The 27,048-nt window shown below is 30.2% G+C and overlaps 2 protein-coding genes across 2 annotated transcripts in view; one reads left to right on the top strand and one right to left on the bottom strand.

Annotated features, from left to right (window-relative positions):
• Positions 1-12,758, bottom strand: part of LOC107449396 (glutamine synthetase 2 cytoplasmic) — a gene marked incomplete in the record, with an annotated part of 54,863 nt that extends 42,105 nt beyond the window's left edge. Inside the window, 1 exon segment of the mRNA XM_071184724.1 lies at positions 12,649-12,758.
• LOC107456010 (nedd8-conjugating enzyme UbcE2M-like) overlaps positions 3,029-27,048 on the top strand; it is a 31,758-nt gene continuing 7,738 nt past the window's right edge. Inside the window, exons 1-2 of the mRNA XM_043051186.2 lie at positions 3,029-3,197; positions 3,277-3,331. Of these exons, the coding sequence (XP_042907120.1) occupies positions 3,320-3,331 (12 nt within the window). The 5' untranslated portion in view covers positions 3,029-3,197; positions 3,277-3,319. The remainder of the gene's footprint in view (positions 3,198-3,276; positions 3,332-27,048) is intronic.

Raw genomic sequence — 27,048 nt, 5'->3', positions numbered from 1 at the left:
AACTTAAAACGATGTTTTAAGTTTCGAAATCAGGCACAGAAATGCTGTTCCTCACACTTTTTCCACAAATAATACATAAATCAAAAATTTAAAAAAAAAATGAAAAATCAAGGAAGAACATTTAACCACAAAAATTAAATAATAATAGTAATAATAATAATAAAATTTGAAGTTTTGAAACAATATTTCGCTCTTCCACGCATGAGATGTTTCCCCCAAAAAAGAAAAAGTTATTTTCCCAGCAAGTGAAAGTGAAACTGCCTCTTTTTCTAAGAATGAACGCTGACTAATTTCGGAATTGCATAAAATAAGTAATCATGCGACTAATTATACACATGAATAAGCAGATTCAGGGAAATAACTGTCGAGGGAAAAAAATAAGCATTTTATCTTAAATTTTAACTTGTAATAATTAGTATTTTTTGAAAAATGTTTCGAATTCTTCATCTCTGATCACCGATTCAAATAAATTTTTGAGTCCATTTTCCAAATTGAACTAAAATTATCAAAATATTTGAAAGATAAAAAGTTGGTAAAAATTTATTTAACACTAGTATGAGTGGAAGGGAGTAGTAAATCGCCCATTTTTATTTCGGATTTTCTTGAAGTTTTAATTTTTATATCTGGCACCACCTCAGTAGTAGGTTCTCTGTATTGATCTGCAGCACCGTATTTTAAAATGTATCTGTGGCTCTCTGGCACTTGACGGTGGCAGGAAGGATCAAACCACCCTCACCCACTTTCTCAGTGATACTGCAGTACTAAGTGGTACTGTAGTACTACGCGTGCCTCGAGAAAAAGAGCTCTACTAAGAAGGCTTTCCCTGAAAACACAAACCTAGCCCATTTTTAGGGCCCTATCTTCTAACGTTATGGTAAGAATGCCACGTAATTAGGACCCTGGTCAGATGACGTGGACAGGGCCTGCACTGGCAGCCCTCTCTCCAAACTTCTACACCACAACCAACAAGAGGACTTTCAGCCACGACAGATTTAGCGCGCACCTTGCTGCGTATGCACGCCGGTTGTGTCGGTTGCCAGGATCGAACTCACTACACTCATCTCTTCAACCAACGGTGTGAGCGACGCTTTCACCAACTGCATAAAGTTGTTGTTGGTTTACGACTCACTAGGCTGCACAATAGACTATTGGCGACGATCTGGAAGTCATCCCTGAGAATGATCCGAAGACATGACATCACAATTATGATCCTCTGTAGAGGGGATGATTCCCAGCTTCGGTAGCCTGACGACCTGCACTCGAAGTCGAGCACTTTAAGGTAGAACAGTTAAACGAGGACCGATACCTCACACCCTCGGTCCCTTTGCAGGCTCATCAAAGTGATCACCCACCTGCACACTGACCGCAGTCAGTGATGTTTGACTTCAGTGTTCTATTGGAAACCGTGTCTTGACGATCAGCCCACTGCGGGACCCGACTGTATAAAGCTTCTCATAATTTGTTTTGTCCGAAATACGTTCTAGTCACACTAAAAACCCAAAATTAAAAAATCCCCATTAAACGTTAAACATGTGTAATGAATAACCTGCTAGTTAAGTTTTTAGTTTTATCCAACCTAAAAAAATATAACCAAAACAATTTTAGCTAATTTTTCGTAATAGAGTTTTAAATTTTAATCTTTTCCTCGACTGAGTTAAGACAGATTAACTTCTACTTATTCTAGATGCAACATATGATAATCTCACCAAATTAAAAATTTGAGAACCTTCAGAAACGATATTTAAATTTAGCTAGTAGTAATGCTTTTGGATCGTATTTTGATATGAAGTCTCAGTTATGTAAAGTAAATGGTAATAGAAGTAAAAATAAACATATGAGTCACTCATTAAAGTATTTTACGGGAAAATTGCTTGATCTTGGTTAATTTTGACTGAAATATAATGGACGTGATTTATACTCGTAGTAAAATTTTCGGTATCAAGTGGACTTTTTTGAGTACGACTCAGACTTATACCCTTATTTTCACCAAGTCCTCAAAAAATATTATGGCTATAGTAAATATTAATTTCAGCTTATATATTTGAGTTTATACACTTACGTATGAATTGAAGATATTTTAATTAAAATTACATTTAATATTATAACATAACAGTTAAAGAAATAAATTTTAAAAATACAAAATATTGATGTCGTTCAAATCCCTGCTAAGAAAAGGGCTAGATATCAATATGTCACATGTAACAGAACAAATATTTTAGATCCCTACAACGCATCATAATGTTTAAAAACGAACTAAAAAACTTCACAAATATAAAATAAATCATTTTTAAGATATGATGCAATAATTTTAACAAATTTAAACACATTTTGATTACCCCAAAAACTCAAAAAAAAAGCATTTTTAAACTATGTATAATTTTAAAAAAAAAATTTATATGCTAACCAATTGTAATCCTCAAATAATGAAATCATTTTCGAAATAATGTAAGGTAATTAAAATAATCATTTTAAATTGAATAAGCGTAATGGTATAACACATTTTTAAAAAAAACTCAAAAGGTATGAGTTATTTTGCCAAACAAAACAATCATTAAAACATCTTTCAATAACCAAGTACCGTCATGCGGGGGCTACTTTGTGCAAATTCGAATTTGGCACTTTTCAAGTGCTGCTATTCAGTATTATGCTTTTTTCACGTTAAAAATGTGTGGAATTTGAAGATAGAAGTCTCCTCTATTACTACAAACATTTTTTTAGAATTTTAAAACAATCTCAGAGTGTGTTTTGTTTATCCAATGTCAAGAACTTTCCGAGAACGTCGGACGTCGAAAAGTGTGCGTGGAAACTTTAGCTGTGAAATGCAAAGACGTTAATAAAACAATTGTCGCAAGTGCAAAATTTTTTATTTATATATTAATAAACAATTATATCATTTCAACGTTAAAAAATTTGAAAATTAATAACAAATAAACGGAAAATGAAAAAAAATGCACTGTGGGGCTACTTTGTGCAAAGTTTCATTCGTTTTTTTTTTTTTTTTTCGACAGAAAAATAGTCAGACGCTATAAATAAAAAACCTGGAACGAGAAACTACCGTGATTACACTTTAGAAAAGCTGCAACAATGTTTGCAAGCAGTTGCTGGAGGTATGTCGATTGCAGAAGCTACTCGGAAGTACAAAATCCACAGAAATACTATCTCTAATAAAATTCCCAAGAAACACGTAAAACGTGTTGGTAAACTAATATTTTTCTTCTACAAGTACTTTTCAATGAATTAATCAAACGATTTTACCCATAAAAATATATTTTATAGGACATCAGGTGATTTTGACAGAAACTGAGGAGCATATTCTATCATGTTCATTCAAGTATGTTATGTTCAAATTTATCAATATTATAAATGCTAATGAATATGTAAAAATTATTATTTTTGAAATTTCATCTATTTCAATGTTAAAAAATGTATATGGTTTCCTTTTGCTTAAATTCAAATGTTTTGAAACATTCTTTTTAAGAAAAAATTCTTTATAAAAAATGGTTTTCTAACGCTGAAAATTATTTTCAAACTAATAACATTACATATCTTGATGTTTTTGTTATTAAAAATGTCGCAATTAACTTTTTTAGCAATTTTATATCATTATTTTACTAAAAACATGATTATTAAACTGAATTACTATCGCTGCACAAAGTAGCCCCACTTGGGGGCTACTTTGTGGCTTTGTGCAAGGTATGTTTTGACTTATTATTTGTAAATATTACATGCAAATAATGCCAATATTGATCAAATTCACCTGTCTGAGTCCAGTTATGAATATAATATCGATAAATTTTACTAAAGTTTGAATTAACATAGTTATTTTACATGTCAAAGTTCAAAAACTGCGAAATCCTGCACAAAGTAGCCCCACATGACGGTACCTAAAATTTTTATTGGAATGTAGAAAAAAGGATTTCGGTTGCCTTTTTTAAGTTTTCTTGTTGATAAACTATTCAAATTATTGGTAATTTCATGATAATCAATCACTATTTGTGGGGAAAAGATGCACACTTTATATAATAGTATATATTTATTTTAAAAAATATATAAGGCAATGTTGTTTATTCTTTAAACACAATTTATAAAAACAAGATTCTCAAGGGCCCCTTGAGTGCCTTGGGCCCCCGAGCACTGCGTAGGTGTGCCCATGCATAAAGACGGTACTGCCCAAATCTTAGAATTTTAATAAAAATATGATAATTAAAAGAAAAACACTGGGCATAGTATTTTTTTCTTTACTTTCGACATAAGCGAACGACTAGTTTAGGAAGAATAAACAGTATTTTCTTGAAAAATGATATCTAATATTTCGTGTGCACAATGAAACGTATATCAGTGAGAAATCCGAATTTGTATTGGTAATTTCAGTTTGAATAGCATTTCAAGAATTGAATTTATGATAAAATGTTATACTGGCACACAATACTTCTGAGTAAATAATACGTAATAAATTTTATAGCCCAGTTCATAGCATAAAAGGAATCGTAAAATAAATCAAATAAAGATATTACAAAATATCTTGGAATTCTCACTTGGAAAATAGATTTCAAGCTCATCAGACAGTTTAACTTTTTTATCACAAAATCTATAAATTTTCTAAACAAAACCATCTATCTAATAAGTATTTCTATATTGTGATGCACACAATAGGCATTGCATATTTCCTAGCTTTTACATTTTTTTTTTAGTATCTTTAATTCATTTTTTTTCAATCATTCTTAATCGAATTTTAATTAAATTAAACCAATTATTCAATTTTTATTATGTTTGATAAAAAGCTATAGTATTTTAAATATTTTATTCTTTTCTTAACAATCAATGCAATTGCTAACTTTTTATTACAATACACATATAAAACTCTTTAATTCACTGTCGCGACTAAATCAAAAATAAAATTTATTTATAACTCTTTATTCTTTATTTCTTAACACAAAAAAGTTTCAGTTTATATGGTTATACTTATTCAGCTTTTTGGCGATTTCCTTTCGCCAAATTATTTTCAAATTTAATATTGCTTATGTGGGGTTGGCTTTTTTTNGGTTTTTTTTTTTTTTGGCTGTGTTATCTTTCGATATATCGCCAACCACGGATCTCTTCCCTTGCTCCTAACTGTTCTTTGGGAATAATTCACTTACTTTTAATTTCGATGCCTTTTTTAATGTCTTCTTATAATAGTTATAGTAGTGTCTTTTTATAATTTTTTTGTAGTAATATAAAAAAAAAATTTCATTAATTTTCACTTCTTTTTATTAAAACTCCACATTAATGAATTTGGTTCTATTAAAATTCCATCTCTCAAATTTTGCAAATAGATATATTTATTTCGAAATATTAAGAGTGGTGGGGAATCGAACTAATTGAAATACATCTTTACTTCTTACTTTTTTAAAGTTTTCGTGGACATTGAGATTTTTACATTCGGTTGAGAACCTATAGTTACATCCAGTTATTTCACAACAAAAAGATGGAAATTAAAAAAAAAATTACGTTTTTAAAATTTCAAACTTCTTTAAAATTCAGAATTCCTGATAATTTGTATTTGTAATTTCTATAATTTTTTATAACTTACTATCATATATACACGTATTCGTATAACAATAATTAATGAAGGCAATATAATTCTACTACTTTCCTTAGATTCTATGCGTGGAAAGTTACAATTTTGTACTTTTCATATTTTTAGTATTATTCATGGGTATCAGTGGTGTGGGGGGGGGGACGATGGGTTCATATCCCTCTCAATAATTTGAGATCTCTAAAGTCCCCTAATTTTTTCAGACAAATAAAGATAATTTTATCAATCATCATCGATTTAGATTCATCAAAATTTTAAAACCAGAAAGAGATAAAAACAATTAATCTTTTTGCAAATATTTAGCAGACATAAGCTTTTTCTTCCTAAGTGTGGAATTGATAGTTCTGTTTTGACTGTGTATTTTAATTTCGTCCCCTCAAGCATTGGAGCATTAACATATTTGTAACTACCACTCTATGCTGCTTTTCATTAGAAATATGTCTGCTTGAAAATTCTCTCCTACCATTGCAAAAAATGATCAAAGTGCGAAAAAAACGATCTTCATAGACAAACAATGCGCGACTCAATCGGGGGTGTTCCTACTTTCCACTCATCATTTAATCAGCAATGACCATCACGAAAATCTTTTAAAAAACTTAGTGTTCCTTTTGGGTTTAACTATTTTATTTTATAACCTCCGTTGAACAGCTGACCCAATTTTTTGGTGTTTACGACTACTAATCCTCATCTCCGTAGTCTTGTAATTTTGAACCAAATCCAAAAGACTAGGGAACTCTTGGATAAAGTATTGAGAGAAATTTTTGATTGAACTAACCAGCATTTGCGTCACATGGTGAGGAAAATCACGAAAACATCCCACGGTTAGCCTGACGACAAAGGTACTCTAACCACTGAGGATTTTTTACGTCAGCACCGTAGTCGGTGCAAGCTGGATGCGAAATTCGCATCGACTAACCATTGCTGGGATTCGAACCCGGTTCACCTCATTGGAAGGCGAATGCTCTATCCCTTTGGGTTTAACTAGACGATTCTAGTCGCCAACCTATTAATCTCACATGCTCGTAAATAAAACAAACTTTTAATTTCACTGGTGTTAGCCTGCCTGATCGCTTAGGGAAAAAAGTGTTTTCGTTAAAAGTTTTCCTCTGACGCATGTGTGTCTCTCCAACCGTGTTGGAACCATAGAGTTGAGATAGTCCATAGAGTTGGTCCCCAGTATTTCAACTCTATGGTTGTTCAACCAGTATTCAACTAATGGTCACCAAATTTTAATTTTGAATTCTCGGGAAGCTGTAAACTTTATATTAAATTAGTTTAAACCACTTCTTCACGATCATTCTTTATCTTCCCTTCTTCATTATCATCAACTCAATCTCACCAAAAATGTATTGGAACTACAAAATTCTGTGCTTTGATTTCTCGCAAAACTGCAAATTTTGCATTGAATTAGCTTAAAGTTTCATCACAGTGATCATCTTGTACCCTTACTTCTACATCCTCATCAACTCAACTCAACTCATCACTCTCAACCAACTCTCTCTTACAGCACAGAAGATAGGAGCTAAAAGCAAAAATCCTCTTTTCAATCCCACCCAAGAATCTGCTACCAGACCCTCTCTCCAAGTAACAGAAAAAATAAAAACTTCGCTTTTGTGAAAAAAATGCCTCTTTCCTAGGCCATTTGCCTTCCAACCACTACAATATCTACCACTACAACGCTAGAGCTCCCAGATAGGACCGCAAGCAGTCCTAGGTGCCCCGTATTACCAGATCTTTAAACGCTAAAATGGCAATATTTAAAAAAACGAAATTCCTACTAACATTAAGAATAAATTTTCACCCCTATAAATACTTTTGAAGGCCCATGGAAATCTTGCAATCATTTGTTCTTTAAAAAGCATTTCGGTAACCTACACTAATGTTGAATTTTAAAAATATTAGTCGCAACACAATAATAATCTTTGGTTTTGGTTTACGGCCGTAAAAAGTAGGGCTTAGTGTTATCATATTGCTAAATAGTTCACAAGGTTCATAAAGTTAAATTAAATGTAACGGTGCCTCCATAAGAAAATTTGATAAAGAAAAGGTTAATACACTTTAACGAATTTCATTTTGCACACAAAAATAAATAAATACGCAATTTGACCATAAAGATAAAACATTGCATTTAATAACAATTCGTAAATAGTATATTTATCTTGAATAAATATAAGAAAGGTGGATTCATGTTCTTTTTTAAAGATCTAATAATAAAAAAAAAAGTTCGTTGACATCTGTTATCAGTTCTAATTTGGTTAAATTTTTACATTGCAGTTTATCAGGTGAATTTTATTTATACTTATTTTATAAAGTGTACTTGTTTTATGAAAATTAAACTGCAAAATTAGCAGGATTTTTATACTCAAAATAATTTACTAATTCAATTCCGACATCTGCTAGTCATCGATAAATCACTCATTATCTATAGATCTCTATCTAAATGTTATGGAAAGAAGATGTAAGAGCGCCGTGATGAGCATGCGTCAACATAGTATATATAAATAAATAAAGGTTTCAATAAAAAACATTTTATTTCATTAACAGTCAATTTTTTACTTTAGCTATTCAATAATAACATACTAAACAAATTATACAAACATCTAAATTATATTCTGATGTAAGTATTTTTGGAGGAGTTCAAATAAATAGAATTTAGGGAAAACGAATAAACGTAGAATTTTACAAACTTTACAAAATCCAGTTATATAATTAATTTCGTTAACATGCAAAGTTAATATGGGCTGACATAGAGCTAGAGTTAACGACGCAAGCACCACCAAAAAGGTATTTATAGCCAAACCAACCGGAACTAGGAAGAGAAAGAGGTTCAAACGTAGGGGATTGAACACACTCAATGGCGATCTAAAAGCATTGAAAATAACTGGATGTAAAAATAAAGATAAGGTCACCGGGTGAAGAAGGCTAGGGCCAACACTGGGCTGTCATGCAAATGAGGAAGGAAGGACAGAAAATCTATGTATCATTCTTTTTCAATCATAAACTGAAAAGGAAAAAAACAAGGAAGAATATTTTTTATAGTTTTAATCTTTTATTGTATTTTATTTTATTTTATTTTATTTATTTATTTATTTATTTATTTATTTATTTATTTATTTATTTATTTTATTTCATTTATTTATTTATTTATTTTATTTTATTTTATTTTATTTATTTATTTTATTTTATTTTATTTTATTTTATTTATTTATTTAATCATTTATTTTATTTTATTTATTTATTTATTCATTTATTTTATTTTATTTATTCATTTATTCATTTTTTTTGACTGATTATTGCTTTTTGTACTTTTAAAATTTACTTCTAGAATCGCTACTTTTAAAAATTTTAGGCTCAAGATTTATCACTGCGATTTTTTAGCACTAACTGCCTCATTTGAGAGCTGGTCATTTTTTCATGAAAATAAATAGCGGTAAGAAATTTTTATTTACAATATTTACAAAGTTCAACAAATTCCTTAAAAATTATTATAATGTTAAATGAATTTTTATCATAAAACATATTTCAAGTTATTAATAAAACTTGTCTGATTACCACAATAACTCAAGCACGTATATAGAGTTACGTTATTAATGGGATGAAAATTTATAGCGATTAAGTGGTTGCTGTTATGGGATAAATTTTTGAGGGGACACAAGACGATTTTTGAGGATATATATATAGTAGAACAGAGAAGTCAAGCATCACTGGGTGCGATCAGTAAGCACCTGGGTGACCACCTTGATCAGAATGCGTAGGGACCGAGGATGCGCGGTATCGGTCCTCGCTAAACTGTTCTACAGTAAAGTGCTCGACTTCGCGCGTAAGTCATCGGGCTACGAAAGCAGGGGAGCCATCCCCTCTGCAGAGGATCAAAATTGCGATGGCGTGCCTTCGGATCCTCCTGAGGGATGTTTCCCTCAGGGGTTGAGGATGTGCAGTGCNTCACTAATTTTATTTATTTATTTATTTCATTTCATTCATTTATTTATTTATTTTATTTTATTTATTTATTTTATACTATTTTATTTTATTTTATTTTATTTATTTATTTATTTATTTATTTATTTTTTTTGACTGATTATTGCTTTTTGTACTTTTACAATTCACTTCTAGAATCGCTACTTTTTAAAATTTTAGGCTCAAGATTTATCACAGCGACTTTTTAGCACTAACTGCCTCATTTGAAAACTGATCATTTTTTCATCAAAATAAATAGTGGTAAGAAATTTTTATTTACAATATTTACAAAGTTCAGCAAATTCCTTCAAACTTATTATAATGTTAAATGAATTTTTATCATAAAACACATTTCAAGTTTATAATAAAACTTGTCTGACCATCACAATAACTCAAGCACGTATTTAGAGTTATGTTATTAATGGGATGAAAATTTATAGCAATTAAGTGGTTGCTGTTATGAGAAAAAATTTTGAGGGGACACAAGGCATTTTTTAAGGATATATATATATAGTAGAACAGCGAAGTTAAGCATCACTGGGTGCGATCAGTAGGCGGCTGGGTGATCACCTTGATCAGCATGCGAAGGGACCGAGGGTGCACGGTATCGGTCCTCGTTAAACTGTTCTACAGTAAAGTGCTCGACTTCACGCGCAAGTCATTGAGCTACCAAAGCAGGGGAGAGATCCCCTCTGCAGAGGATCAAAATTGCGATGGCATGCCTTCGGATCCTCCTGAGGGATGTTTCCCTCAGGGGTTGAGGATGTGCAGTGCTAGTGCGTTGAAAATAAAGTATCTGCCGTAAAGTTGATATCGGATACAGTTGTGCATATTTTTTGCAATCTTATCTTCTAAATTTTCAAAAATTGCTTGATAAGAAAATAAAATAGCTTAAAATGCATTCTAATGAAGCAATACCAAAAAACGAACGCTACGTTTAAATTAAGTAGTGAAAAAATATTTCGTATGAAATGGATTTTATCGGTAATAATTATATGATTATTTTTTAAAAAAATCTCTCAAAATTTACGTAAACATTTCTGCTTAAAACGAATCAGAATCTAAATTTCGAGCTTAAAACATGCTAAAATTTCTTGCTGCTATGAAACAAAATTTTCTCTATATTAAAAAGTTGTGAGAGACTCTACCACCTTTAGCTGAGAGCCTTGAATAGGGGCTATAGGGATTACCTTGGAATAAAAGAATTTATAATTAGTCCGAGATTTATAAACTGCTAAACTTGCTGCACAAAAAATCTCAGGAATACAACCGTAAAGCTACAGAGTTGAAATTTGTTCCTCTGAAAGGATCACTTGGTTATGAACTTCATCTAAGCACACGTTCTCCATTTTTTTTTTATCAAATACAGTTGAATATTTTACAAATCCAAGTAATCGTTCATTTTATTGTGATTAACGTATTGACAAAATGATCTAACACAAAACTGAAATTTTTATCCATCATATAAACAAATGTTGTTGTTTTTTTAATTATTGACTTTTAAGAACAATAAAAACAAACAGAGATGATTGAAAGGCAACCACGGGAGATGATGAGCGAAGTATGATGTTAATTAAAATGCTACTAAAAAGCTTTTGACAATAATGTAAAGTGTTGTCTAATAATAATTATAACTAGAAAAGTTATATTGTGCAGAAGCTAAACTAAAATAACCGCTACGTAAAATTATAATCTGTAAAAATAAATAATGCGTAAATTTGGTATCATCGGAAAATTGTTTGATTGTTTTTAAATTTCATTTCCATAATTTCTTTTTCATTGAGTTCGAATTGTAACAACTTTTAAAATAATCTTTAACTGGTTTCTTAAGATACCCTTCACGTAAAGGTGATAATCATAAAATATTTTCGTTCAATTACATATAAAATATAATTTCGATTTCTAAGACCTTTAAAGTTTAAATTAAAAAGTTGCAGTTAAGGTTTAAAATAGCAATAACTTTAAAAAAATTCTGAAGTTTAGGAAAATTGTTCGGAAGGCAATCCCCGACACAACACCTATGGGTTGCTGAATCAAGTAAATTTTCACTTGTTTTGATGAAAAATTAGCTACTACTATAAGAATTTTTAGGAACCACTCAACACTCTTTGCATTTTATATTCAAAATTCGTACTATAATATTGGATCCAGTAAAAAGCGATAATTGTGATATTCTTTTTATCCCTGGACATAAGAACATCAAAAAAGCAATCTGTAGTTATGTCGCAGAAAATCCTTTAATTTTTGCAAATAAATAAATGACTTTTCGGAAAATTTTGAAGAATATAAATCTTTGGAAAAAATATCTCATTTTTATTTTTAGTTCAAGAGAAATATCCATCAATGACAGCTTCTTCTAATCAACAGTTAACCCCTCAATTATCACATAGTTTTGAAGAAAACATGTGATAATTGAAGAGTCATAAAAGTGCCTATTTTTTATTCAAGAAAATTAGATAAAACCATGTGCAGGTACAATACATTTATTCATTTTTGATTTTCGGGTTAATCGCAAATACACACGTTTGATGAGTGCTGACATCTATTTTAAAGTAAACTAACTATCTATAAACTCATTTTAAATAGTCTGGTACTTCTGGTTTATAGATGGAGAAATAAACATGATTCCGGGCTTACGAAATGAATTGTTTAAATTAATTTTGTGTGTTGCTTTTGAACAATCCACCCGGGAAATATCACGGGCACTAGAAATAGAAAATTCTTCACCCTGTCATTTTGACGGAAAAGATATCAAGACATTCCAGTCAAAAATATTCAAGTGCATCAAAGCAATTTGAAGTTATCCTATTTTCATAACCATCTCAATTAATTTAATATTCATCTAACATATATCAGACTTCAATATGTACAACAAGTTTTTAAATCTTTATGGTGATCGTGACTGATTTTTAAAAAAAGTTTATATTTTACAATATAAATCCTGCCATCACTTTTAAAATTTTAGCGGACCTTTGGGAGCCTAGTTAAAGCAAATGTAATCTCCCTAGAGAAAGTTGTCCAAAATAAACAACATATAACTTATAATAAATATATAGTGGTAATTAAAAATACTTAACTTCCTCCAAAATAGGGTAAAAATTAAATGCTCTTACCATGAGTATTTTGTCTTTCTGAGAATTAGTAACTCTGGCTCTGTTCTTCTATAGATGCATTTGAGTTTTTGTGCGCAGAAATGGTCAGAATCATAGGTTCTCTTTATCCACTAGTCCGTTGTCTATTCCTTAGACATAAATATAGATAACTTTCACTGAAAATTTCAAGTAATTCGAACTAAAATATTTTGAGATATTGCATGTAAAGAAAAGGTGAAAAAATTACTTCTGATGAAAAAGACAAAACGGCTCAATTGCCAATCGCAATAACCAAAGCAAATTACCTTAAATTCTGTTCGATTAGAAGTAGAAAGAAAATTCACACAGTTTTAAAAAAGATAAAGTTAATGGTTTTATTTTATATGAAAAACAGAAAAAAATTTTGTTAAAATCGGCTTAAAAAAGGTAGTTGGATAACTTAAATCAAATGTAGCTTAGATTTTGCTACGACAAGAAAAAAAATCTTCTTTAAAAAGCGTAAAAGAGGGCAGCTATGCCCTTTAATTCAGTTTTTAAAAATAAAAAAAAATTATCGTTAATTCACTTTACTAGATATTATTTGTATAACCTCCACCCACGTGGAAGGCTTCCGGGGAAAAAGCTGGAATTTCACTCCCACTCCTATTGATCGATTTTCCAGGATTCTGATAGAAACGCGTGGCTAATAACCTTCAATTCACCTTCTAGGTGTGACGTAATTCTGGTCAACAAATAGCGAAAACATATTCTCCTTAAACTTCGTATTTTTTATTACCCATACCCATACTCACGTCAAAAAGATGTTCCCATTTTATCGTTATCCGTTTCCATTTGTTTATTCGGAAATAAGTTTTATCCTGAACATTTATGGAACAAAGTTTTATGGTTTTATGATTCGAGTTTGTTTTATTGCTCATTTTTTTGGTTTTGAACAATAAAGATGGATGAAAATAAATTTGAAAAGAATTTTTTTATTAACATTTTTAGTATTATTTGAAATTTTTACTTAGAAAAATATTTCAATAAAAAATATTTGTTTTTAATATTACTAAAATCTGTATATAATAGCTATATTAAAAACATTTCTTAAAATTTCGTTATAATGACAATTAAAAATAGCTTCTCGAATTATCTTCGCGAGCTAGGCGTTATAAACAATTATCCCATTCTTAAAGTTAAAACAGCCATGACTAAAACATGAATTACTGTTTCTCTTTTTATTTTGAACAATTATTTTCAACATAACTTCGTTTTTTGTTTTTTTTATTTTCTTGGCTTTTTATTTTTATTGGCTTGTTATATTATTTTTATAGCCTTATAACTTTTCTGATTATTGTGGCATACTTTACTTTTCTATGCTTAATTTTTTTTCAAATGCAATTGATGATTTTTTAAATCTAGGCGATTCTCCAGTTCTTTGCTATTAACATCTTAACGATACTTACCATAATTATATATTTCCTTAAAGAAGGGTCTTTTCACTTCTGAAACACATCAAACATTAATTTAAAAAGGAAAAAAAAGAAGGAAAAAAAAAGAGTATGAGCGAGAAGCAATTACGGGAGATGGAATGCGGAACAAGAGAGCAGAGCTTTTTATTATATTGAAATTTTAAAATGTATGTACATACTTATACGCATGTGATAATTTGTACGTATGTGATAATACCTTATTACCGAGTGTCACGGTAGCCTGGTTGGTAGGGCACTGTGCCCATGTCAAAGAAATTGTGGGTTCGATTCCCCGCCGGCAGAAGACTCCACGTGTAGTAAATGGTGACTGGTGCACGCTAAATCTGTCGAGTCACAAAGTCCTCCATGTTCCCATCTCTGGGGGTAATGATCCAGAAGCTCCCTTGTCTTCTAGATTGCGGCCAAAATTACAAGTATACGGAGTCGAATACTGGTAGGCGTAAACCAAGAATTGGGTCGGCTGTTCAACGACGGTTATAAAATAAAATAAAATACCTTACTACCAGAACTGCGATGGCTCAGGGGATAGACAGTTCGCTTGCCAATGAGGTGAGCCGGGTTCGATGTTCAGCGATGGCTGGTCGATACGAGTTCCATACGAGACTCGCGCCGACCACAATCGTGGTCTTCCTCTCCATGTTCCACAAATGCGTGTTGACTCCATCAAAAAGTCCTCCATGTAGGAAAATTTCTTCCAATACTTGATCGAGGAGTTTCCTTGTCTTCTGGATTGGGTTTGAAAATTACAATGAAACGGAGTAGAAAATTGGTAATCGTAAACTCAGAAATGAGTAAACTCTTCAACGCCGGTTATTAAATAAAATAAAATAAGAATAATGACATTTTTTCATTGTTTTATCATTAAAAATCTTAAATACTAGGATTTATATCCTACAATTAAATTCGCATACCTGTAACTGAATCTAGTCTTGTAGCAAGTTGCTTTTGCATAAGCTGAAAATGAAGTAAGCAGAATTATGGTTTTCATTGAAATAAAAACTAAAAAGAACTGCTGTAAACGTCGAAAATCGCTATCAGAAAAACATATTTCTTTTTTAGCAATTTAGTTATTTTATTTTGGTTCGTAAATAATACAATATTTTATCAAAACATGCCCTTCATATAGTTTATTCAAGACATGTTTATTTGAAAAATTATGTTTTTTTTTTCTTCCAAAAAATGTGCTGTTTCTTTTTCATTGGCATTTTACTTTAAATAATCAAGCCAAATGTTAAGTAAATAATGAATTATTGATTGGATCTAAATGTAATTATAGGTTTCAGAATTGTTAACAAAAAAGTTTTTAAAAAGTCCTAACTCTCGGAGCCCGTTTATAACTTCTACGGAAACCTAGTGTTCCATGGAACACCATTTGGGAACCGCTAGACTAAAGAATCACCATATTTTACGATGGCATTAGAAGAAACACTTGTCAAACAAACAAAGGTTATAAATGTCAATTAGATATCAATTACAAAGAGGAAAAAAAAGCGAATTAAATAACATCTATGCAAATATTCTATTGCGTGCAAACTCTTCATTCTTTATAAGCATACGATGAATAAAAAAAACGAAGATAATCAATAGTTATATTGAGCTTTCCCAATTCCTTTCTTGCATTTTCCCAACAAAGGGTTAGATGGAATTCTAAGTATAAAAATGCAATTCTATGAAAACGAAAATAATGATAGTGTTTACCAGAAATATTTTCAAATAATCATAAGGAATAAATATAATTTGCGCCTAATAATTGGACGTTGAAATCAAACGAGTCGGAATATGAATAAAATATTCATTTGCTTTTAATCATTATATGCCATAAGGAATTATGATGGATATATTTTGAATAATACAATATGAACCCTTTCCCTTCAGTCTAAGATTCTAATGAACCCGTAAGAAAATTATTAGCCTCATTCGGGGTTAACCCAATCGTAAAACTGCCAAATCTTCAGATTTTAGTGGGATCTTTATTTTTTTTAAATGGTAACTATATAAATATTTACGTTGATATATTTTTATTTTTATTTGTTCAAAAAAGTAATTTATAATGATTTTGTACACAAGAATAATTTAAATAAATATACAAATTTCCTAACAATATTCTATTAAAAAAAATATTAAATGTTTGCACAGTTATCGATTAATTTTACAATTCTAAGCAAGATAGTTATTCCGGTTAAAGATTTCTACATTATGTACAGGGTTTGAACAAAATAAAGAAACACTTCTATATTAACTCTATGTAATCTGATATCTTTAAATGTATGTTTCTTTAAAACTGATTTTATGAAAATAATATGAAGTTAAATAAATGAACTTTTAAGCAGTCTTGAGAAAAGTTAGTCATCACTTTTAATTTTGCTAGGTTCGGATGTGTCCTAATGGATTCATTGGGTCAGAAGAGGATACAGGGCTGCCAATTACAACACTTTTTGCAAAATATTTCTAGAGTGTTAGACAACTAAAAACTGAAGTATTCATAATTAATAGTAATTTTGCCGACATTTTAACTCAATTTTTCGAAGCTCAGTCGCCAAGGAAGAAAAAAAAACACAGTTTAAATGCCTTGCACTTCAAGCAATGCTATGATTTTAAACTATGTATATAATCTTGCCGTGAAGAATTATCTGGGTATTAGAACACACAAATGACTTAAATATCTTAAAAGTTATACATTTTTAAAAAGCGCCAATTTGGCGACATTTCGTCATCTAGATGAAAATAATCAAAATTACTGCCTTATTCTTAGTTTGTGCAAATTTTTATAAGCCCAAGTAATGCAGCATTAGAGTAAGTTTTCGAATATTAAAAAATTAAACCACAAACGCTTTTTATTTTGACAAAACTGGGGCTTTTCTTCATATTTACGCTTTGCGCCATTTTCAAAATGAGCGCAAATTTCACCTAACAGTTGCAAACTCACAGCAGTTATAAAAATAGCATATTATTAGCATTTCATATTTCAACGGGGCCTTCTAAAAACCGCCTTAAAAACCTCACCACGAAAGATCAGGAAAAAAAGTGGTGTTTCACATGAACTTTCGAATCATTTACATTTAATGGTGTGGAATAAATAATTTTGAAACAAATTTACTAAACAAAGAATCATAAATTAAAACATAAAATTTGTTACCTATTGATGAAATTTTACCCCACAGCGTAATAAGCTTGCAGCTCATATACATATATACCGACAATAACATAGTCGTTTTGGTAAATATCCGAAATTCATCTTAGACCTGATTTGATAATTACACTTGCTCGGTTTTCGTATACTAATTATTTTTAAGGTCAAGTGCCACTGCCTGGTATATATCTGCCCGGTATTGCTTACACTGAAGATTTTTAAGGTCAACTGCAACTCCCCGGTATTCTAAACATTGTTTTTTTTTTCTTATCTATCCAAATCGGACATTAAAATATCAAATAAATATTAAGATATCAATGAATATATTAATATCCAATTAGATAAACAATTAGATGCATTCACCAAAGCGACTATGTGATTGTTGACATTCACCGGTGAAAGTCGACATTCTTTAGATTTCGGTCATGTGCAATAACACAGACATGAAACTATTTATCACTCGAAAAAAGGTAAATATAAAGCAATAAATAAAATAAAAATTTCATAATTTTTCTTTCACTTCAATTTTAAATAATCACGGCTATAATATAGATTTAATAAATCAAATATATATTTATATAACCTTTTGTAGTCACGATTTCACGACTCTTTCTAAAAAGAATCTAGAAAAGAACTGTTTTTAAGACCAGCATTTTTTTCCCTTTTCGTCTATAGTTTGTCTTAAGTAAGAACTCCCCTAGCCATTCGTCTGGACCCGTTGTGGTGACTATTGTAACGAGGCATAACTATTTCAAGTAGGGGTGTGGGATCATTGCTTGGGACAGGACGGCGAGAGAGAGGGAATCTTTTTCTTCGATCTTTTGTGAGGAGCAGCTACCCTCCCTGAAATGCGCCATTTTTGTCTCCATAACTGCAGACATCTTCAGACTTTGCAGTGGGGGGAGTTCTTACCAAAGACAAACTATACCTATGCAAGCACTTTCATTTGACTGACTGACTGACACAGTTTATAACAGAGTATCGATCCTTAGGGGATCCCTTCTTCATCTCAACTAATCGAATTAAGAGTGGAAAAAGGGGTGCGAATAATAACTAAAAGCTAAGTCTAAGTTGGGTAGAATAAAGGGAACAAAAATTCGTATCTAAACGATGTATATAAGTTCATAACAGTAAGTAATCGCAATAATGAATGAAGAAAAAATTACAAAATAAAAAGAAATAATATAAAATAAAATACATACATTTATATACAAATCGGGGATGACTTCCTATGCACTCCCTCACCTCCTCCCCCACTAGCCGGTCTTTGCAGGTGCATAGAGCATAGTTTGTCTGAATTTATTAAGCTTTTCTAAACTTTGGTTGTAGAGTTTTGAGAGAACACCATCACTAATGAAGAAGGCAAGGCCGTAGCCAGGATATTTTTTCGGGGGGGGGGGATGNGTTTCAGACATGCAAAGTAGGGGAAAAACATTGTAACAAATATTGTTTATTCTGTTGTTTGCAAAAGTTAAACTAGTAATTAAAAAATATTACATAATAATTATTTTTCAATTAATATTACACAATAATTATAATCAATTTGTAAACAAAGTTTACAAAGGCATGCGACGGGGATTTGAAGAAAATTTTTCGATTACTTTTTTAGGACAAATCGGGATATCCCGAAATATGCTCAATAAAGTTAGCATTTCTTCTTTAGTAGCATTTCTTGTTGCTGTTTTTACGCGTTTAAGAGTAGAAAAAAGTTCTTTCTGCTTTTGCTGTGGTGATTGGCAACGTAGCCAACATTGATAACAAGCAATAAATGTTTGGGAAAAAGATACTGTCACATTCTTCCATTGCTGAAAGTGCCATATCTGGTCTACTAAGGGGTTCTCGCAGGTTCCACTTTGATGCCCATACTTCCATTTCCCCCATGAGGTTTTCGATTTCAATGAAATCTGNTTTTGTGAATTCTAATTTAATTGTTAATATGCTTCATAGTGAACTTTGCGATCGGTGGCGTACCCAAAATATTGTGTCGCGTGCTAAAAATGGCACGCGTGCCATTGGTTCGCCATCCCTGGGATATTTTCTTCTTCATCTCAACTAATCGAATTAAGAGTGGAAAAAGGTGTGCGAAATATAACTAAAAGCTAAGTCTAAATTGACTAGAATGAAGGGAATAAAAATTCGTATATGAACGATGTATATAAGTTCTAAACAGTAAGTAATTGCAATAATGAGCAAAGAAAAAAATTACAAAATAAAAATAAGTAATAAAAAATAATATATTTACATTTATATATAAATAGGGGATGACTTCCTATGCACTCCCTCACCTTCTCCCCCACTAGCCGAGATTCGCAGGTGCATAGAGCATAGTTCGTCTAAATTTAATTAAGCTTTTCTTAATTTGGGTTGTAGAGTTTTGAGAGAACACCATCCATCACTAATGAAGAAAGACTAAACTTTGAATCCATAATTTCTATGTCTAATATTTTATTAAAGTCGTAAGTGAAGCAATTTTTTGTTGTCAATTTAGTCTAGTATTTCTTTCAAATAACCTTGAACTTAGTCTAGCTAAAAGACAAATCAAAAGAAAGATTGAAAGAATCAAACATCACTAATGAAGAAGGACTAAACTTTGCGTTACTATCTATAATTTCTATGTCTAATTTTTATTAAAATCGTAAGTGAAGCAATTTTTTGTTGTCAATTTAGTCTAGTATTTCTTTCAAATAACCTTAAACTTAGTCTAGCTAAAAGACAAATCAAAAGAAAGATTGAAAAAATCAAACATCACTAATGAAGAAAGACTAAACTTTGCGTTACTATCTATAATTTCTATGTCTAATATTTTATTAAAATCGCAAGTGAAGCAATTTTTTGTTGTCAATTTAGTCTAGTATTTCTTTCAAATAACCTTGAACTTAGTCTAGCTAAAAGACAAATCAAAAGAAAGATTGAAAAAATCAAACATCACTAATGAAGAAAGACTAAACTTTGCGTTACTATCTATAATTTCTATGTCTAATATTTTATTAAAATCGTAAGTGAAGCAATTTTTTGTTGTCAATTTAGTCTAGTATTTCATACAAATAACCTTGAACTTAGTCTCGCTAAACGACAAATCAAGAGAAAGATTGAAAGAATCAAACATTTCAAATAAATATAATTTTATGAAGTATATGAAGATAAAAGAGAAAAACTCGGTATCTGTTTAAGAATACATTTAGAGGCGTTTCCAACTGAGAGAGAGAAAAAATCTTTTGAATACAATCAAGTTCATTTATTTAATGTTCAATTTCCGTTCCAAACAGATCATGCATAGAAAAATTGATTCTCAGCCACAGGGCACGTGAAAAACGTTCTTTTCTGCCTGTTTCATTTCTGCTGGATTCGAAACAAAATCCGAAAGTCGTTTAGATCTTTCTCATTTTGGGCAAGAGGCCAAAATCTTAGCTGTTTCTGGTCATTCACTCCAATCAATTTCAAAGACACTTTTCTGCCCTTGCTTTTTCTTTTTTCAGTCGATGTGTTGGAACGCTTTTTGGTTGTCACGTAGATTTGACATGTTTAGTCTACCATAATAGGTCAAAATCAATAAATGGTAACAGCTTTGCTTTTATATTAAAAACTATTAATATATTTAAGTTGGCAGCTGTATAGTACGCAGAAAGAAGAAAAAAATATGAAAATGCTTATCTCTCTTTAGCTAATGAACCGAATAAAAAAAAATTCGCTTTTCATAATAAAACATGCTTATTAAAAAATAAGTTTGTACAAAAAAAATAGTTTTTAATCACTTAAATAATAAGTTAATGAAGTTAGAATTTTAGAGTTGGCAAGTTTTTCCACCCTTTTATTCGACACCGTTTTAAATGACAAAATCCAAAAGAATCGGTCGATTAGACCTTGAGAAATGAAATTTCGTAAATACGACTTTCTCTGAGTTGTCGAAATATCCAAAATAAAGGTTACGTAAAGAGTTTCTAAATTCGTTAGACTGCAGAACCGCTCATTATGAAAAAAATGATCCCACAAAATGCGATTCCACTGTTTCTAAGGCAATGACTAAGTATTTTTGCAAGCAGAGTGACTGGCATTTTGAGCAGATGATGTCACAATTATAAATATTAGTTGTTCCAAATCTTTTCACCAACAAATCCATAGGAAATCATATAACATATTCCTTTTATGGCTTTGTAGCTTTTCATTCTCCCATTCTTCTTAAATTATCAATCTATTTTTGGAGCAGAGTTATTATTGTATTAATGCTATAGAAAGGTCTTTATACGGCATGAAAATTACTTTGTTCTAGAATTTGTCCTCAATGACGTTACGTAATGGCGCCGTGCTACAGGAAGTGCAATACCTGTGTATGTGCTGAAAGGTTATTGATTTGTGTTGTCTTATCTTAGCTAATTAGCGATTAAAATTGCAAGTAACTATAATTTACAATTAAAACTTTTATCGTGATTATGAGTGATTATAATTTGTAATTAAAAATATTCATAATCAACTATTGTCAATAATTCATGTAGCTGAAATCACGATTGTTCAAAATTATAATTATGAACAGTCGCAATTGCAGCTAATCATTGAAAACGATTCTTGTATCGAAGATTACTTAAATATCTAAACAGTATTTTTAAGATTATTCTCTTTCATCTTCAATTTAGTGGCAAACCTACTTTGATTCCCAATAATTGTTAGCCTATTTATTTTTTTTTCACTAAATTTTATTTTAATATTTAAAGTGGTAGCAAAATTACTGTTTTGGTTTTTAATTCTTGATTTAAAATTATTTTGATATGTCTATAAATAATTTAGACGTATAAAATAGGTCAGTCAAACATTTGATTCGATATTTTAGGTACTGACTAAGTTTAAAATATTTTCGCTTTGATGATGAATGATAATAATGAGTTTGAAAGCAACTTATGCGGATTTCCAAAAAAGACTTGATATTTATTTTAAAATGGTAGCAAGATTTATGATTTTCTTTTTAATTTTATGAATTGCAGATTTATGAATTTCTTTATGAGTTTTAAATCATTTCGACCACCACTACATATCCATAAAATGTACAAGAATATTTAAGCTAGATATTTATACTCTGAAGTATTCAAGTTCTGATAAATTAAAAATATTCCTGCTTAGAATTATAATCGAATTCTCATTTCACTACCATTTGGGAAATCCTTTCAGGAAAGAGCGAATAAGTTACTACCATGCTCGTTCACGTTATTGAAGGAAGAAAAAAACTGGAACCTGTTACTTTATACTTGTTACTTTATACCTGTGACATTGAATGGTAAGGTCACGATTACGTAAGAACAGAGAAAAAAGATTTCCCTCACCCGCGATGATATTACTGGGAGAAAAACAAAAAAAAGTTCCTGCTGTTTCGTTAAATTTATAAATTAGTAAACTTTTCAACATTTTTAAATAAATCTGCGAAATATTCAAACAATACTTACTGTGTAGATAAGTAATTTATATCTGAATCAGTTGTTGTTGTCAACTTAACATCATCAGTACAAATATCACTACCACGAGGAGTTGAAATTTCATTGGCACCACAAAACATACATTTAGGCAAAGAATCGGGTTTTAAAGAACGCCTATTTGTGAAAGGTGGATAGTTAAAACATTCTTCATCAAAATGTTAGGAACAAATTATAGTATACTGATTTGAATGAAGTTCTCACGCTTAGTTTTAGTTCTATTAAGCCATTTTTTTACGAAATTTGGATTCTCTAATGGAAAACGATAAAAACTTTTAATCCTGCAATCAATTTTTGATTTTCTATTCCTACAATCGGAAACACAACAAGTTTGTATTTTTTATAAAGCAAAATTGTCAACATTTTAGAATTTTTGAGTGAATGAAATTGAGGGTAATCGAATTGATTGACGTCATATTAATTGAAAGGTGGTTGAGTCGAAAGAATTAAAGCGCTGGAAGGTAGTTACCACGTGATGTGTGATGTCAACAAATAGTGAAATTTTTGTGATCACGTTCTTTTTCTGTTAACAGTTCTTTCAAATGTTCCTTAAGAAGGGGTGTAAAAACGATCTAAGTAACAAACTTTCATAAAATAATTCTTTTCAAAATTTGATTTAGGTGTATGAAAATGCATAAATGAGATGGAAAATATTTTCATACTTGTAAGTGAGATACTTATTAATCCTTTATTTAGCAAATTAACTCGTTAGCGGTCACTTCACAGGTCATTTTTTTTCTCAAAAGGTAAATAATGGTAGTTGCATAACTTACAAAAATTGTTTAGCAGGGTACCCAAAGTCTGGAAAAATTTAAAAATTGTAATTCCTACCTACCAAAATACCATAAAACTTTTAAGCTATCGTAAAACTTTTGATTCCTTATTTTTTGACAGATATTAGTATTTTTGGAAAAATTAACTCTCTCTTAGTTCTTTGGAACACGTTTCAAATGATTTTCACATTACAAAAATGATAAAAAAAATTCGCAATATATCCTTCATCATGTTAACTATATTAATGCTCATAATATGAAGCTTAATGTTTGGTTTGGATTAAACATAAGCTTCTTAAAAATTTTGGTTACTTATTTTTTCACATTTAAGGGCATTTTTGAAAACTTTGGTTCTTATTTTGAAATCTGACACAAGTTTCAAATGAATCCCTTATTTCAAGAAAATATATATAAAATATATATAAAAAATTCACAAAGAGCCCTTCATTGCGTTTACTATATATTTGCTCTTAATATAGCACAGTCAGATCTAAACAATTGCTTCTTAAAAATTTTGAGTATTTATTTCTTCTAATCTACCGGGATTTTGGAAACATTTGACGCTTACTTTGTAATCTGAAACAAAATTCAAATGAATTCCTCATTGCTAAAAATTATTTAAAAAATTGCAATTTGTTTTTCATTATGTTAACTAATTAATGCTCTTAACGAAGCATGGTTTGGACTGAACAAATGCTTCTTAAAAATTTTGGCTATTTATTTCTTCACATCTATGTGTATTTTTGAAAAATTTGACGCTTACTTTGTTGTATGAAACAAGTTTCAAATGAATTCCTCTTTTCCGAAAATCATTAAAAATTCTCAAAGTGTCCTCCAATATGTTAACCATAAATATGCTCTCAACGTACTATTGTAAACAAATCCTTCTTAAAAATTGAAAAAACTTATTTCTTGACACATATTGGTATTTTTGAAAGAATTGACGCTAACTTGGTAATTTGAAGAAAGTTTCAAATGATTTTCTTATGGCAAAAAATTTTAAAAAATTCACCAAATAAGCTCCATTATGATAACTAGATATATGCTCTTTACATAGCATGGTTTCGACTAAATAAATACTTCCTAGAAATTTTGAGTACTTATTTCTTCATAACTGTAGGCATTTTTTTACAAAATTGACACTTTTTATCTGACGCAAGTTTCAAATAAATTTCTCAATTCAAAAATTATAACAAAATTCGCAAAGTGTCTTTCATTATGTTATTGATAAATATGTTCATACCGTGAGTAAACATATCCTTCAAAAAAATTCTAAATAGTTATTTCTTGAAACATATTGGTATTTTTGAAGAAAAAAAAAGTGACTCTCTCGTTGAAATTTAAAACAAGTTCCGAATGAATTACTCATAGCAAAAAATTACAAAAAATTCACAAAATTTCCTCCATTGTGTTAAACATATGTATGCTCTTAACGTGATGGCATGATTAGATGGTGGCATGGTCAAGAAAGCATCTAATGCTCAAAAAATACCCATAGATGTAAAGAAATAAATACCCAAAATTTTTAAGAAGTATTTGTTTAGTCGAAACCATGTTACGTAAAGTGCATATATATATAGTTACAAAAACGGAGGGTATTTTATGAATTTTTTATAATTTTTTCCGATGAGGAATTCTTTTAAACTTTTTTCAGATTAAAAAGTGAGCGTCAACTTTTTCAAAAATGTCCATTCATGTGAAGAAATAAATACCCAAAATTTTTAAGAAGCATTTGTTTAGTCTAAACCGTGCTATTTAAGTAAGAGAATTCATCATCCCTAAAAGTGGGGTGTAGCGCTCACTTTTCTCCTACTGTTAAATTTATTCCATTAATCAAACTAATCATGAAATTACATCCGAAGATCGAACTTAATGAAACAAAACGAGAAAGAAGGAAAAGAACTTCCTAAGCTTGTATTTGCGAAAACAAAATCTTACGACCACAAGGCTTCTTCCTCACTTAACATAAAAACGTACTGGCATAAAACTGTTTTCCATTGCTGTTGGCGCTTTCTTAATGACCAGAAAATGGTATGATCCAATTTTCTTACATAAAGTTCCGGTATTCTTAAGTTGTCATCAGCATAAAAACTAAAAGCTATTAAGATACAACGGTTTAACTGTAAAATATTTCATGATCTCTAATTGAAAGGTACTTACATGTAATATTTATTTATTATGCTTTCTTAGTATTCTTTGCTATAATGTATTTGATTTTTATTATTATTCCAAATTGAAGTCTTAAAAGTAAAAGCGATGTTTCTTTATTATAAAATAATACTAAGATATTATCTTACTAGTAATTATTTCCTTATTTTAATCGGCACCGAAACCTATTGTTATTATTAACAGTATATATAAGTTAGTTATAAACTTTGTGTTAAACTGCGGTGTCAACATATACAATTAAAATTCCCAAAATATTGTAAAACATAATTAGTATTTAACTCTTCCTCTAGTTTTTTAGGCTAAAAACATTAAACAAGATTTTATAAAAACAAAAGTTAAATAGGAATTTGAAAAACAAAATTGCAAATCAAATTGAAAATGTAACCTAGAAGACTTAATACTATACTGACTATACAAAATTTTATCTCAATACAATTGGAAACTAAATCTGTATTAATAAAATTAAGTATTTGTCATTTTTTAATTGAATAATTTTTAATTTAAATGTTGCAAGTAGTATATGTTCCAAACTATGGCGTTTTTTTTTTTAATTTATTCCCAAAAACATCAAAAATATAATACTTTTTAAACAATGTTATACCTTTTTTCATTTAGTTTCACGGGCATAAAAAATTTGTTATTTAAAAAAAAAACTATTAAATCGATATTAAAAATAAGAATTTTAGACAATTTTTATAAATTTTAAAAAATATTAATTAAAATTTTCTTAGTTTAAAATTAAAAATACGCCATAGTATGGGACATATACTACCTAATTATCCATTCGTGAAGGATGGTGAGCGAAGTGAGCAGGGGATGGACCACCCAGTATTTTATAAAATTAAAATTCTCCCTTCACCCTAAGTTTTAGAATATATAACAAAGCTCCTAATAGCAGTTCGATGAAAATAAATAGTTAGGTACAAACTATTCGATCACAAAATATATAAATACTAGGAGGCTTCGACCCCTGCTCGCTGGCGCTCGCCAACCCCCGGAACTGCTTTCGCAGTTCATTTCGGATTGCTTCGCAATCCGATGCTCGCTTTGCTCGCTCATTGGATACGTTCTTAACGTCTAGCTTTTGTATACTTTTTTGAACACTGAAGTTTCGAAAACTTTTCACTGTAGAAAATTCTAAACCTGTGCATTTCAATATTAATTTGAAATTGAAAACAGTTCGCATATTTTTCTTAATCACACTATTCTAAATTTCAGTTGTTGAGAAAAGTAACTGTTGTAAGTTTTGTTTTAAAGTCTTTCCCACCAGAGGGCTAAAACCATGTGTTGTAAAACAATATGAAATAGTACTGAACGCCGGATGTAAAGCATCGGCTTCGATGAAGATAATTTTGTGAGAATTTTTTTGATAATTCGGTGAGAATTCACCCGATTAGACATATGATACCCACTAAGTGCTC

This window comes from Parasteatoda tepidariorum, chromosome 8 (assembly GCF_043381705.1).
Source record: "Parasteatoda tepidariorum isolate YZ-2023 chromosome 8, CAS_Ptep_4.0, whole genome shotgun sequence".
NCBI classification, from domain to species: Eukaryota; Metazoa; Arthropoda; class Arachnida; order Araneae; family Theridiidae; genus Parasteatoda; species Parasteatoda tepidariorum.
The sequence above is the reverse complement of the archived record's forward strand: the minus strand, read 5'-3'. Positions and strand labels throughout refer to the sequence as shown.